The sequence below is a fragment of the Primulina tabacum genome, chromosome 3 (genome assembly GCF_025594145.1).
Source record: "Primulina tabacum isolate GXHZ01 chromosome 3, ASM2559414v2, whole genome shotgun sequence".
NCBI classification, from domain to species: Eukaryota; Viridiplantae; Streptophyta; class Magnoliopsida; order Lamiales; family Gesneriaceae; genus Primulina; species Primulina tabacum.
The window spans coordinates 1,311,560-1,326,775 of NC_134552.1; the positions used below are offsets into that span (position 1 = coordinate 1,311,560).

Sequence of the window (15,216 nt, forward strand, 5' to 3'; positions counted from 1 at the left end):
TTTACCATAAGTTAATTCATATGGGAAATCATGGCATATGAGAGTCAAACCATTAGAAGTACACGAAAATCTGAATTAGATCTTTATTTGGAGGAGCCAAAGCTTGAATTTGTATATTATCAAAATTTAGATGTTTTGGAGCATTGGAAGAATCATAATCATCGTTACCCTTTACTTTCATTGATGGCATGCGATATTTTGACTATCCCCATAACTACGGTTGCATCAGAGTCAACTTTTTCTATTGGTGCTCATTTGCTCACCAAGTATAGAATTCGCATCCTTCCTGAAAAAGTGCAAGCTCTTATTTGCACGCGTAGCTGGTTGTGTGGTTATGTTTATGGTAATTTCTCTTTTCCTAAATTGATATATTGGCTTACTTCTTGTCATTTAGATGCACACGATGATGAATGTGCAGATTTCAAAACAACTTCATCCCGAGAAGGATCTAATGTTATTGAAATTTTTGATAAAGAAAAAGTGGATGGAGCTATTTAATAAGAGTAGACTTTATAGTATTTGTTTAGTTTCTTCATGTTTGGTTTATGCACTTTACTTTTTATGGATTATGTTGTATGCTTTCTTAATTTTTTATTTTAATGTTTGTAAGTATTTTATGAAACTATTTGACCGAAGTATGTTTTTCTTATTTGTTTACTACAATAATGTTTAGCATTTTTTTCTTAAAAAAAAGTGGGTCGGCCCGCGTAACCCGCGGCCCAAGGTGGGTTGGGCTGGGTTGGCCATTTAGAGGCCCGCCATTTGCCCCGCCCCGTCTAATGGCGGGTTACAGCGGGTCGCGGGCTGGCTTCCCCCGCCAACCCGCTTTGACAAGTCTAGCTGTTTTTTTTTTAAATTTTTTATTATTATTATTCACATAAATGAAATCCCCTTAAACTTATTTGCTAGGCTTTTCTTCCTCTGTTTATACCAGGTTTAAGGCTGCAAACTTATTAAAAATTAACAATTAATTGTTTTTGGAATTATGAGATATGAATTAAGATATAGATGTGGTGTTTCGCCCTAAAATATTTTTTAAATAAATGAATATTGGAGTGACTCTTCTTTTTTACTTTATTTATGAAAGTTTTCATATTTTAAGATTCTATTTAAAATTTAAAATCTTTTGGGACGAACCCCTACACCGATATCTTAATTCATGTCTCCTATTTTAAAAAATTAAGCGTTAGAATTTAATAGATTGGTAGCATAGAGAACCTTGTATAAATAAGGTCAAAAAAAGGCCTAACAAGTAAATTTAAGGGCATTTCAATCTATTTATGTGAAGGAAAAGGCAAAAAAAAAAAAACCTACAAATTAAATGTTTCTAGATCAGTGTATTTTAAGCTTTAATTTTGAAAAATAGAGGGTTTATTAGGTTATCTCCAACCCATAAATCTATTTTGGTGCAGTTTCTGCACCAAAATTGTGAAATTTCTGCACCAAATATAACATTCATCTCCAACCCATTTACTTCAAATCTTACACTAAAAAGTATATTTCTAGAATATTCTTTTTGTTTACTATTTATTTATAAATTTAACAATATAATTATAATTAATGTTAACATTAGTATTATAATTATAATTTTATTTTTATTAATAGCTAAATTTATTTATTTGATTCTTATATATATTAACTCAGATATTTATAATACGAATTAATACAAATGCTTCATTATTAAACTTGACATAATTTTAATACAGATAATTTATTTTTAGAACTTAATATGAATCCAAATTCAAACATCTGAACAACTATATTCCTCCCACAAATGATCAATTAAAGCATTTCGTAGTGCATATTGAGCATCTTTGTATCTTGATATATCCCAAAATATGTATCTTGATATATCCCAAAATCCTATAATAGGTATCAATCAATCCAAAGATCAGTTTTGGACTCGTATCGAAGAAGCTTACAACATCAGCAAACCAAACAATCTACAAGTACGTAACAAAAGATCATTGCAGTGTCGCATGAGAAATATACTCCGTGAAGTTGGAAAACTAAGGGGATGCATTCGTCAAATTGAAACTCTCCGCCCAAGTGACGCATCAGAAGAGGATATTGTAAGTATTTCTTATTCAACTATTTATTAAATTACAAGTTTAATTTCTTATAAGATAATAGTTGGATATTTTTGTACAGTTAAATCGAGCAAAAGATTTGTTCATGCAAGATGCTGATTTTAGTAAAGGCTTTAAATATGATCATGTGTGGTATATTATGAAAGATATGGAGAAATTCTCGAGTGACATCAATCCAATGAGCGCACCAGTAAGAATGCATGTCACAAGTTTGGACTCGTCACAGTCAGATAGCCAAACACCAAATACTCCAATATCAGGTTGTGGGGACCCGGACGCTAATTCTAATTTTAATTATTCTTAGGAATTATTCAATCGATTATAATACACATGGTCTAATTTTTTTTTTAAATACAATGCGGAAACGTAATGTAAATCAATCTGAATTACATATTAAGCATAAACATACAAATCTTGTATTGTCTACGATAATTCAACTAGGTTCAACTACATATCAGTGCTGAAACCTAATTTAATTCTGAGCCCGGATCTCCACGCTAACTAGTCCTGCCTCGTTCTCTTTTTGACCCTGATCCTGTCACACCTGTTGTCATGCACACATACAAACAAGACAACAGCCGGATAACTCCGGTGAGAATTACATTCCCCGTATAAATCAAGTATACATGCAATCATATAAATAATATAAAAGCATGAATCAGATATACATAACATGTATCTAAATTAGAAACATGAATCGATATTAACTATCAATTATACTTTAAATATGTACCGCAATCTGGAACATAATTCAAAATCAAATAAGGAATCACACTCTGTGACTCTCAGACTCAGACTCGACTCATTTCTAATCTAGGGATCCCAATCTAAATAAGAACGCAACGTTCTCCCATCTACTATACCCCAGCTAGATGGTGGTACGTTCTTAGTCCCAGACTTTGGCTGTTTATATTGAAGATCTGCAATAGGAGTCGGTCTTCTCCTCAGTCTATCAATATATATCAAAAAGTCTATTGACTCGGCGGTTCTGCCATGGCGGTTCTGCCAAAGACTAGGCGGGTCTGCCAACTCTGACAATGTGCAATGGGCCATTAACAACTCTGTCCTAATCTGGCCCTTCTGTCAGTGACTCTCACTCAACAGCTATCTGCTATACTATGTTGTTCTATAAATCAATAACCAAAGCATATTCATTCAAATAATACAAAGGTATGAAAAGCAATAACATACAAGTATGTGATTTAGGGAAACTCAAGTCCAATCTGACTTAAGTCGATCTCCCGATTCACATTGATTTATACCTTTGTCTTCTCGGTCTGACGAAGACGAAGTCTCGCATTCCAATCGGTCCATACCCAATCTGGCAATGACAATATCAAATATGCACAATATCAATGTACAACTCAATTTAAGACTTGTTCTGATCAATACTCAAATCCAGACATAATCTGATCAATGTCAACAAAGTACGATACAATCTCAATCAATACAAAATCTGATCAATATCAATCTACTGATGTTTCGACGGCATAACAATACAGTCTCGATATCCCCGTCAATTTCAACATCACAAATATAATACCAGAACTCATCATCAGTATCAGTACAACTCATAATCTTAATAACAATACAACTCTGATATTGAATCTTAATCAAATCAACTCTGAAAATCATAACAATTACATAAACAGTCTGTTCTTCGATCTACTTCAATTATACGATGTCTACTATATCAGAAACACCATATATGATTCATATCCGATTCTGACCATATCATAATTTCAAATCATATCTAAACGCAACAAAAATTACGTCCAGTTGTAGCTGTCGTCGCTAGGAACTCGGTGCTGTACTCGGATTCAAAAACAGACGGACGGATTGCTCGTAACTTAAATCTCATACGAAGCTTCCCTCGGCTCTTCCTTTCTTCCTTCTGAGAGAAGAATTGTCTGTATATATATATATATATATATATACACGTTGCATGATGAAGAAACGTGGCCCATTTCTTAAGCCTGCACGTCTCGCCCATATGCGCGACTTGTCCCGGCGCATATGCGCGAGACCATAGGTCTCGGCGCGTCGTTCACACGGTAGCTCGCGCATATGCGCGCCACATCGTCGCGCATATGCGCGAGACCTACTGTCTCGTGCAATGCAACTCGCGCATATGCGCGCCTCCATCCGGCGCATATGCGCCAACTTCTCTGGACATTTCGTGCATGTGCGCGTCTTTAGGTCGCGCATGTGCGCCCAGCCTTCGGAACCCGAATTTCACTTTGTGCACAGCTCGCGCATATGCGCGACCACTTCTCGCGCATATGCGCGAGGTCTTCTACCACCCATGCGCGAGGTGCTCTGCCCTCGCACATATTCCGTGTTTTCTCTCGTCTTTCCCGGTCTAATACTTTCCGTCTATAATCACATCAATTAATCCATAAATCATTTCAGATTAATCTCCGATTACGATAAATAAAATCTCGGGCATTACACAGGTTCTCCTGGAATACCTCTGTTTTCAATTAATTTAAGTAATGATGAAAATGCAGGCGGCACTTCATCCCAGCGACCTCTTGGTGTTAAAAAATCTAAACTAAAGAAAAAAAGAGACGACAATGTGTTGGAATTGATATCTACAATGAAAGAAGGGCATCGCGATCTTATAAATGTATTACAAAAAAGATCCACTGAACTTCAACAAAGTTATGAGATGAAACTCCTAGCATTGCAAAATGAGCAGCTCAAATTAGCAAATCAACAAAAAAAAAAAAAATTGAAACTAGACAACAACAAATAGCATTAGCAACCCTTCAAGAGGAGAATAAATTTTTGTACATGGATCTAAGCACGATAGGTGATCCTGAAATGCGTGAAATTGTTCGAAAGGAACGAGCCAAAATTTTGAAAAAAAGAAATGAAAAACATGGACAACACGAAAATGACACATTCGGGAAATATTTTGGTGATTTTGGAGGATCGGGATCTAATTTAGGAGATTATTGATCATCTACATTGTTTGTCATTTTAATGTTTTTATTCACATTGTTATCTTTATAATTTTCAATTATGTATTATCTTCGAATTTGTATTCCAATTATGTAGTATCTTTGTATTTTGTATTTCAAGTGGGTATTGTAATTTTAATTTCAAAATTTTGCTGTTGGTTTTTCTGATAATTTATCAATTATATATTTACGAGAGTTCAAAATGTCAAAAATAATAAAAAACTTGAAATATTTTTATAAATTTTCTAATATAATTATAATTAATTTTTTGTGTTTTAATTTTTCATTAAAATCCCTGCGCTATCATAGCGTTAGAGTTGGAGATGGCCTTAGCGATTCTGGGAGGGAAAATGCACTTCCGATCTCCCCTGAAATATAGCTTTAACAATGGTGAGAGCATCCATCTCAATAATATAATAGTCAGTCTCTTGTGAGATAGTTTTACAGGCCTATATCTGCGAGACGGGTCTATCTGATTTATATCTACCATAAAAAGTAATACTTTTGACATAAAAAATATTGATTCGCGTCAGATATTTGTCTTACAAAAGTTTTTGAGATAATCTAATGTGTCCATCCGAATTGCGATCCTATCTCTACCCTTAAACTTCCTTTTTTTTTATATATATCTTATGTTGTTTTTATAAAAAAATATATATAGAAGCAACAACTTTACATTAATAAAATATTATATTTAAAATTTAAATTTCAAATTTAAAGTGTTTTTTCCACTTTTATAGAGTAAACATATTGCTGTATCTATTAAATATATGCATATAATAACTTTTAAAATACAAATATTTAAATAAAAGAGACCGGGAATCTTTACAAAGATCACTGGTGTGTGTTTACGTTGTTAAACATAATATGTTAAGAAAATTATGAACTAAATACGGCATATCTGCGACCTAAACCTGCCTAAAATGTGTTTAGTAAATCAAATATTATTAATTTAGAATCTTCTTATAAAAATATCATTCTTCCTAGCTATCTACTAAGCTTGTCTTTTTAGAATGTGATTTTTAAGTTGAATTAGCTATTCGGTGAGTGCACATATGATCTTTTGTAAAATATAAAATCTTTTTTAAAATTAAAAAATGAAAAATCTCACATGTAAGTTATAGTTACATTAATCCTTTTATAATTACTATAAGCCCATTAATATTTATATTTTTATTCTCGAAATTAAATATTCGGTTTTATTTCGTTATAATTATAAATTTCAATTTTAGTCCGATATATTTTAATTCTTAACTATAATATCTCATCGAAGAAGTTGATATGACATTGTACCCACCAACAACATGTTAGAGTCATATAAGTACCATATCGACATTACATCATATGAAAAAATACTAAAACTTCAATATGTGTGTGTGTGTTTGTGTATGCTTTTCCAAGATAAATACCTTTTTTGGTAATGTAATCTTCACTTTTTGCACGTTTGGTTTTGCTAACAATGAATTTGAATTTTTAATCACGTAACTTGTATTTTTTTTTTTTCATTTTTGGTCATGTTAAAATGAATGTGTATTTTTGATCTTGTAACTGCTTGTTTGTTTTATTTTTGGTCTTGTTAACGATGTATTTGCAATTGTAGTCCTATAACTTACAATTTTTTTTTTCATTTTTTGATCTTCTTTTTAACTGGAGTCCATCGATTTTTCTTCCGAGTAATATTCTGAAAAATCACGACACGCATGGAAGTCCAAAAACTCATGTCAATATCCACGTCCGCCAAAATTAAAAAAAATACAAAAAATGAAAAAATATATATAATAAAAAATAAAAATTCACCGTTAATATAACAAAAAATTGAAAAAAAAAACATGAATTATATTACTAAAAATATAAATTCACCTTAACATGACCAAAAATAAAAATATATGAGTTACATGATTAAAAATACAAAGTCATTATTAACATGATCAAAAATAAAAAATATATATAAATTTCATGATCAATAATGTAATTATTCCCTTGTTTCCTAATTATTAATTAAAGAAGTAAATTAGTTATTCGCAATTTCGAAACGTGAAAAACTAGTTTGTTAAAATATTTTTAGCGACGAATATTCTTAAACTTTTACAAATATCGGTATACCTGTCAGTACTGTAGCTTTTGAAAAAATCTACTCGTTTTTTAAGCTATGATTTTCTGAATATTGATCAGTACTAAGATAAGAAAAACTATAAATGTAGTTAACTTAATTCTTTTATAGAAAAATTACTGATAATTGATCAGCTACTTATTTATATAATCCCATTAATTTTTAAAAAATTAATTTGCTTGATGGCTGAATAATATACTTATCTCTCAACAGAAAATCTTGCTTAAATTCCATGTGGTCGCCACATTTGTCGTCTGCAATTAATTAATTAGGCTCAGATTGTTAACAAATCAATTCATTCAATTTTTTTAAATGACGAACTAATTCGCGATCGTTATTTTTTTTGTGCACTGAGTGAAACTCTGAGCTAACGAAATATCCTACAAACTATGCTAGACAAATAAATTTTACATGTCAATCTTGTACGAAAAACTCGTACAAAAAATTGTTGGTAAGATAAATCGAACTTCTGATCAATATTCAAATAATTACTCACTCTAGCAATTCGAATGTGTCGCATAGGCAATTCAATCATTTTTCTTTGTGTTATTACGTGCGATCAATAGTTGAACATTTAATATTGCTTGTTCCACTCGACGACTCCTTATATTAATATATTTGGGAAAAAATATAATTAAAAATAAAAGGAATTGTTCCTTTCAATTATCACCAACCTGCTCAGTTCACCTACCAAACCAAAAACTATTCTGCTCACCAAACTATATTTGACACTTTCCGCTTATTTTAATGAGAAATAAGCAGAAAAAAGATTAAATTTTCACTTCAAAATAAATAAACAAACTATTAGGACTCAAATTTTCTATAATTTATTCGAAAATTATTTATTTTTCATTTTAAATGAAGTCAACATATTTTATTGAGAAAAAAGATTAAATTTTCACTTCAAAATTCATATGATATAAAATATTAAAAAAAATGTAGGTGGAATTTTTTTATTTATTTATATAAACTACACATACTATATTTTTGACAAGATAATATAAAGTTTATTTTTGTTACGTTTAAGTAGGTGTTGACTAATTCAATTAAAAAAAAACAAGTTTGATGGGACTTTATTTTCTTCGAAAAATAAGTGAATATATATAAATATACAATTGATTATATATCAAAAACTAATTATTTTTTTATAAATACCCTCTTTATTTATAACTAAGTTTAACTATGTTTAATAAAATTTATGCGACAAGTTTGTCTGATAAATTGTTGGTAATAGTATCGAATCCATGATCATTGACTAAGTGTTTGTCTACTCAACCAATTTGAAAATATATTTTATATGTCATTTATGCATTTAAAGTAAAAATAAATACAGGAGGGAAGTTAATATTTCTTTGGTCTTAGAAATTGGGTTATGCTCTCTTTTCATATGAATTTGAGGTGGTTAGAACTAGCGGATGATGTTGCACTCAACAAATATATTCATAATAATAAATTCGAAATGTCCCAACCATTCTATTTTAAAAATATATATCATAAAAATTGCAAGGGCTAACAAAAGACTATTTAATTGTTTGTTAGCTTCTGTTTATTTTCATGAAATCAATTTTTTTTTTTTAAATTCCATTCCCAACCAATGTTGCTACTACCGATTTTATTATTGTAATTAATCAAAACTTGATAGATTCAAATATATAAATATGTTGACAAAAACTTGTGTGAGACGGTCACACGGGTCGTATTTTGTGAGACGTATCTTTTATTTGAGTCATCCATAAAAAAATATTACATTTTATGTTAAGAGTATTGCTTTTATTGTGAATATCGGTAGGGTTAACCCGTCTCACATATAAGATTCGTGAGACCGTCTCACAAGAGACCTACTCAAACATGTGTTTTTGTGAGACGATATCATATATTCTTATATGTGATATTATGTCGACCTAATCTCACTAGATAGAATATTAATAGGGTTAGCACAAGAACATTTTTCCTACAATTGAGATCGTCAGAAAAAAAAAATGTTTGCACTCTCTTGATCCACAAAAATATGTCTCTGCACTCTCTGAGCCCACAGGGTCTTCACTCTAATGAAAATCCTCTAATGAAAATCAATACAAATTATAGAAATAATATATGATATTCGAATCAATACAAAACATTGAAATTATAGAAATAATATATGATATTCGAGTATCAATTATTCCAGATTTGGTTAAAAAAAATAAGATTTTGAGTATAAATTGGAACAACTTTATTAATATCAACATTTGCTACACATGTTTGGGTAGTCAAATATCATATATAATCATTTAGAACTCAAATATCATATATCAGTACAATATTTTCAATATTTTGTAATAATTTTCATCCGTGAAAAGACAATTTTATCATTAATATCAATACATGTACTCAAAAAGCATATATTAATATCAAATCTGAAATAGCTGATACTCAAATATCATATATTAGTATTTTCATTTGAAAAGATAAATATGTTATTAATATTACAACTTGTTATGCATCTTTAAATACTCAAAAATTATACTAGTATCATATCTAAAACAATTGATAATCCTATATTAATACCATATTTTTCAATATTTTATAATGAATTTTATATCAAAAAATACTAGTAAGCACATGGAAAGCACTAACATTTTTTTTAAGATGATGACGTATAAATCATTATTGATTTTTTTTTTTTTTTGGTCATAAAAATCATCAGAGTCTCATGCTGCCCGATTTAAAACGGTGGATACATCGGGACTTGGGGCCATGTAAACACGTGAAGAATACTAAATTAAAGAGGTAAATCAGAACTCGTGATTTCAATTTTATGGATACACTTCTCTAAAATGGGAAATTTAATAATATTGCAACTTTGTTTAAATTTTTTTATTTTTATATAATTGATTTTGAAAATGAAATTTCGTCCCAAATTTGATCCATGTAAACTTTGAACTTTGACGTGCGATTTTTTGTTTCATTTTTTTTAACAATAACATTTACTTAATAATCTAATATAACACATTATTCATCTACAATTTTAAAGTAAAAAAAAAAAGATTTTAAAAGAATTAAACTTCACAGTTGGAGGAAGGATTCCATGGCGTCATATCCATGGGGTAGCTCCCCAAAACCCTCAAGAAAGAGGTGAATTCCTGCACCTCCGCCAACGCATTCTGCGCCCTCCCCTCCGCCAACGACGCCTCGAAATCTACGTAAAACATGTACTCAAAATGCTTCGCCGTCCCCACGTTCGCGTCGTCCACCAACCGGATCGGGCGGTTGCGATGCGGTCGTGACTCTATCTTCGTCAAGCTTATGTTCCTGAAAGCGAAAGCCGACAGCACCTTGAACAGAACGCTGGTGCCTTTGTCATGTGCGAACACGATGCTGGTCTTGAATGGTCTATCTGTGCGAGGAATGATTGGTTCTCGTGCCAGCATAACGAATCTTGTCACGTTGCTGGAGTCGTCTTGGATTCCGTCGGCTAAAATCTGCATCCCGTAGAGCTCGGCTGCGCGTGCGGAGGCGATTGCTGCCGTGTCTCTTAAGTTGTTCATTGCGATGTATTCTGCTGCTCCGGCGGTGTCGTCGACTGCTTCTCGGGCGACGTTGAGGCCCATTTTGGTTAGTGTGTGTTCGCACTGGGACAGAGCTTGTGGGTGGCTGATGACGCGCGTGAGGTACTCTTTGCGGATGCCGGGAAGGGCTAAGAGGCAGTGGTGGACGGGGAGCTGGACTTCTCCGACTATGTGGAGACGGTGGCGGAGGAGGAGGTCGTAATTACGGTGTATGGAGCCGCCGAGGGAGTTCTCCACCGGCAGAACGGCTCTATCGGCGATCCAGAGCTCGACGGCTTGGAAGGCTACTTCAAATTGGTCGCAAGGGATGGCTTCGCAGTTGGGGTAAGCTTTTCCGGCGGCTGCTTCGCTGTAGGCCCCCGGGACCCCTTGGTAGGCTACGCGGAGCTGGGATCCGTGCATTGGTGATGGAGAGAAATCAGAGATGCTCAGAGGCTTGGGAAGTGAAACAGGTGCCTTCAAATCCGACGCAGGCACGAGCTCGAGGGTGGGATGACCGTTAACGGAGGATTTTCCGTCTGCCCCACCGCCGCTCTTCTCACCGTCCTTCTGCAGGGACACCACTTTGCTGGCGAGAATAGAGCAGGAACTCTGCCACTCATGTCGCCGACCCACGTGCCCGGCGGCGTTGAAGTTGAAACCGCCGACGGTTTGTGGGTTGGGGGCGCTAGAATTTGGGTTGGAAGGATTGACACTGGCTGAATCGAACCGGGACGCGCATTGAATGGTTAGTCCGGCCGGAAAAACCCGGTGGTGCGCGGGGCCGCGACACCGAGACACCGCCCCCGTGTGGACCAAAAACTTGATATCTGTAGAATAAGGACTAAAAGCTTGCATCGTATCCACAAATCTGGAAGAAAAGAGAGATGAAATTGATTAGGTGAGCCAAGTGATGCGTGAACAAAACAACTGAGAAAAGATAAAGAGAAAATGTTGAGTTTATATTGGGAATGGGTGTAGTTGGTGCTTGGTATCTCACACCTACCACGCTATCCTTCATTCACACACATTTGCCCACTCATTGTTAAAACCATTTTTCCTCCTAAAAGTTGGTGGGAAATTTTTTTTTTTCACAAAAATGTATATCAAAAGTGTACAAATTAATTATAAAAATAGAAACAAATTTGGAAGGAGTGACAAAATTGACTTTTTAGTAAAATTATTATCAATTATAATAATTCGTATATCAATAATTCTTGCACAATATCCTCGTAAATAGCATGACAATACAAATACGTGCTACAGGGACCAAACATGTGTGTTTTAAGTGTGTACTTTAACTTTTAGAAGAAGTTTCTAGATCGATGAGATGATATTATAACATGAGAAACTTGTATTTTTTTTTTCCTGTTTTTTAGTTTTTTATATGAGTAGATCTCTTGTGAGACGGTCTCACTAATTTTTATCTGTGAGACGGGTCAACCATACCGATATTTACAATAAAAAGTAATATTCTTAGCATAAAAAGTAATATTTTTTCATGAATTACCCAAATAAGAGATTGGTCTAACAAAATATGACCCGTGAGACCGTCTTATACAAGTTTTTGTCTTTTTATATAATAAAATTGTAGTCTTAGTCATGTATATTAAATTTATGGAAAAATTTGTTTGAATTTAGGCGGAACTTGATGATTTGGTATATGAACTTGTCTGTATGGTATGAAACATTTGTTTGAATTTAGACGGAACTTGATGATTTGGTGTATGAACTTGTCTGTATGGTATCAGATTGAGGATATTTCAAAATATCTTTGTGGCAAAACATTATTTTTTACCTAATAACTTAAGAAATTAGTATGGCTTCACGTCATCAAATAACAATTCTCCTTCCCATTATTGTATGTACAATTGATCAAGCATGTTGGTCCCACGGACGAAATTTGAGATAATAAAACTCGAAAACAAAGAATCAACTGGACACCGAGATTTACGTGGAAAACCCCTAAAAATTATTAGGGTAAAAACCACGGGCAAGATGAAAAGAATTTCACTATAATATTCTGTGGTGTACAACCTACTCACTGTGTTTCCAAAGAGAACACACACTCTCTTAATACAGGAGAACAAAATACCTCACAAATATTATAGAACTAAGCACTTAAATGCTTATAAGATGAGAGAAAACTCGAAGAATGGATGATTTCAAAATGAAAGGAGGAGCTCTATTTATAGAGCTTCTTGTTCGTGTGAATACGCGTTAAAAACGCGTATTCAAACTTTCCACGAAATTTCCGCCAGTGGAAATTTCCTCCAACCCATCCCCACGTTTTTCTCCTTCAAGGAATAGTCAAATTAATGCACCTCATTAATTGCATGTCTTCTACCGACATTTCTCCCACTTGGAGATTTGATTGAGAATCAAACACATCTCCACACATCCTTTTAATCTTGTCATTCCCTGCTGCTTACGTTTCCGCTAGGCCACTTGAGGATCTACACCACTCAAACTTATCAGTGTTCACTGGCTTGGTCAGAAAATCAGCTATGTTTTCCTTCGTATGGATCTTCTGCATATACACGCTTCCTTCTTCTACTACTTCTCGCACAAAATGAAATTGTACTACAATGTGTTTCGTCCTGGAATGAAAGGCTGGATTCCTTGCGATATGCAAGGCACTCTGACTGTCACAAAACAAAGAAACATTTTCTTGTTTGTGTCTGATCTCCTCCAATAACCTTTTGATCCATATTGCCTCCTTGCAACCTTGAGTAGCTGCCATGTATTCTGCCTCTGTTGTAGATAACGCCACAACTGTCTGCATTTTTGAAACCCAGCTTACTGCTCCCCCTGCAAGTGTAAACACATAACCAGTAGTAGATTTCCTCTTATCATGATCACTTGCATAATCTGAATCGACAAAACCCCTGAGTGTAAAATCCGATCCTTCATAACATAATGCAGCATTCGAGGTACCCTTAATATATCTAAAGATCCTCTTAACAGTGCTCCAATGCTCTCGTCCAGGATTCGCCATATACCGACTTACTGCTCCCACTGCTTGAGCAATGTCCGGTCTTGTACAAATCATGGCGAACATCAAACTTCTCACTGCTGATGCATATGGTACTCGAGACATCTCCATCCTCTCTGCTTCACTGCTAGGACACATCTCGGAGGATAACTTGAAGTTAACAGGAAGAGGGGTTGAGATTGTCTTACTATCTTGCATGTTGAAGCGTTGCAAGACTTTCTTCAAATAATTTTTCTGGGAAAGCCAAATCTTTCTGTTGCTTCTGTCTCGGTGAACTTGCATTCCTAGAATCTTGTTTGCTGGTCCCAAGTCCTTCATATCAAATTCTCTAGCCAACTGTGCCTTCAATCCTTGGACATGATCTTTGTTGGGGCCTGCTACCAACATGTCGTCCACATACAACAGCAAAATAATATAATCATCACCGGACCTCTTGAAATACGTACAAGGGTCTCCACTCAATTTGTTGTACCCAAGGTTCATGATATAGGAATCAAATCTCTTGTACCAACACCTCGGCGCCTGTTTGAGAGCGTACAGAGATTTCTTCAACCTGCAAACCAAGTTCTCTTTGCCTTTTTTCGCAAAACCTTCTGGCTGGAGCATATAGATTTCTTCTTCAAGATCCCCATGAAGAAATGATGTTTTCACATCTAGCTGTTCTAGATGTAGGTCAAACACCACACACAATGCCAACACTACTCTGATTGTTGTAAGTCGAACCACAGGTGAAAATATCTCATTGAAGTCAATGCCTTCTTTCTGAGCATACCATTTTACCACCAATCTAGCACGATACCGCTCCACTTGGTTATTGCCATCACGCTTGATCTTATAGACCCATCTGTTTCCAATGGCTTTCCTCCCTCGTGGTAGTGTAACAAGATCCCAAGTTTTATTCCTGTCTAATGTCTCCAACTCTTCTTGCATTGCTATCATCCACAAAGATACATCCGAGCTTTGAGTAGCCTCGTGAAAACTCGATGGCTCACCATCCTCTGATAATAGACAATATGCAATGTTGCTTTCAGTGACATAATCTGAAAGCCAACCTGGTGGTCTTCTGTCTCGAGTTGACTGCCTCACATTGGAAACCTCAGACTCAACATGTTCTTGTTCTTCGTGCTCTGGTACTGCTTCACAAGAAACTTGACCTTCGTCCGTCTTATTTTCCACCTGAAAAATAGTAGTTTCTGAACTCGGTGTGCCTTTGTCTTCCTTTACTTTATCTTCCTCGAAGATAACATCCCTGCTGATGACGAGCTTGTGAACAGTAGGATCCCACAAGAGAAACCCCTTAACTCCATTAGCATAGCCCAAGAAGATACATTTTCTGGATTTTGAGTCCAACTTCGATCTTTCTTGCTCATTGTACAGAACGTACACAGGACTTCCAAATGTATGCAAATGAGAATAATTCGTCGGCTTTCCAGTCCACATCTCCATCGGAGTCTTCAGATCAATCGCCACTGAAGGAGAACGATTGATAATATAACAAGCGGTTCTGACTGCTTCCGCCCAAAATGAT

At 34.5% G+C, this 15,216-nt stretch overlaps 1 protein-coding gene across 1 annotated transcript; it reads right to left on the reverse strand.

Moving 5' to 3' along the window:
- Positions 1–10,101: 10,101 nt before the first annotated feature.
- LOC142539210 (arogenate dehydratase 3-like) lies at positions 10,102–11,718 on the reverse strand. Its single transcript, XM_075644496.1, has one exon. It carries the CDS (start codon positions 11,549–11,551, stop codon positions 10,205–10,207), a length of 1,347 nt encoding a protein of 448 aa, XP_075500611.1. The 5' UTR covers positions 11,552–11,718; the 3' UTR covers positions 10,102–10,204.
- Positions 11,719–15,216: the final 3,498 nt, after the last annotated feature.

Excerpts from the sequence above, each read along its gene's own strand:
- LOC142539210 (XM_075644496.1), bottom strand. The coding sequence starts at position 11,551 with ATGCAAGCTTTTAGTCCTTATTCTACAGATATCAAGTTTTTGGTCCAC.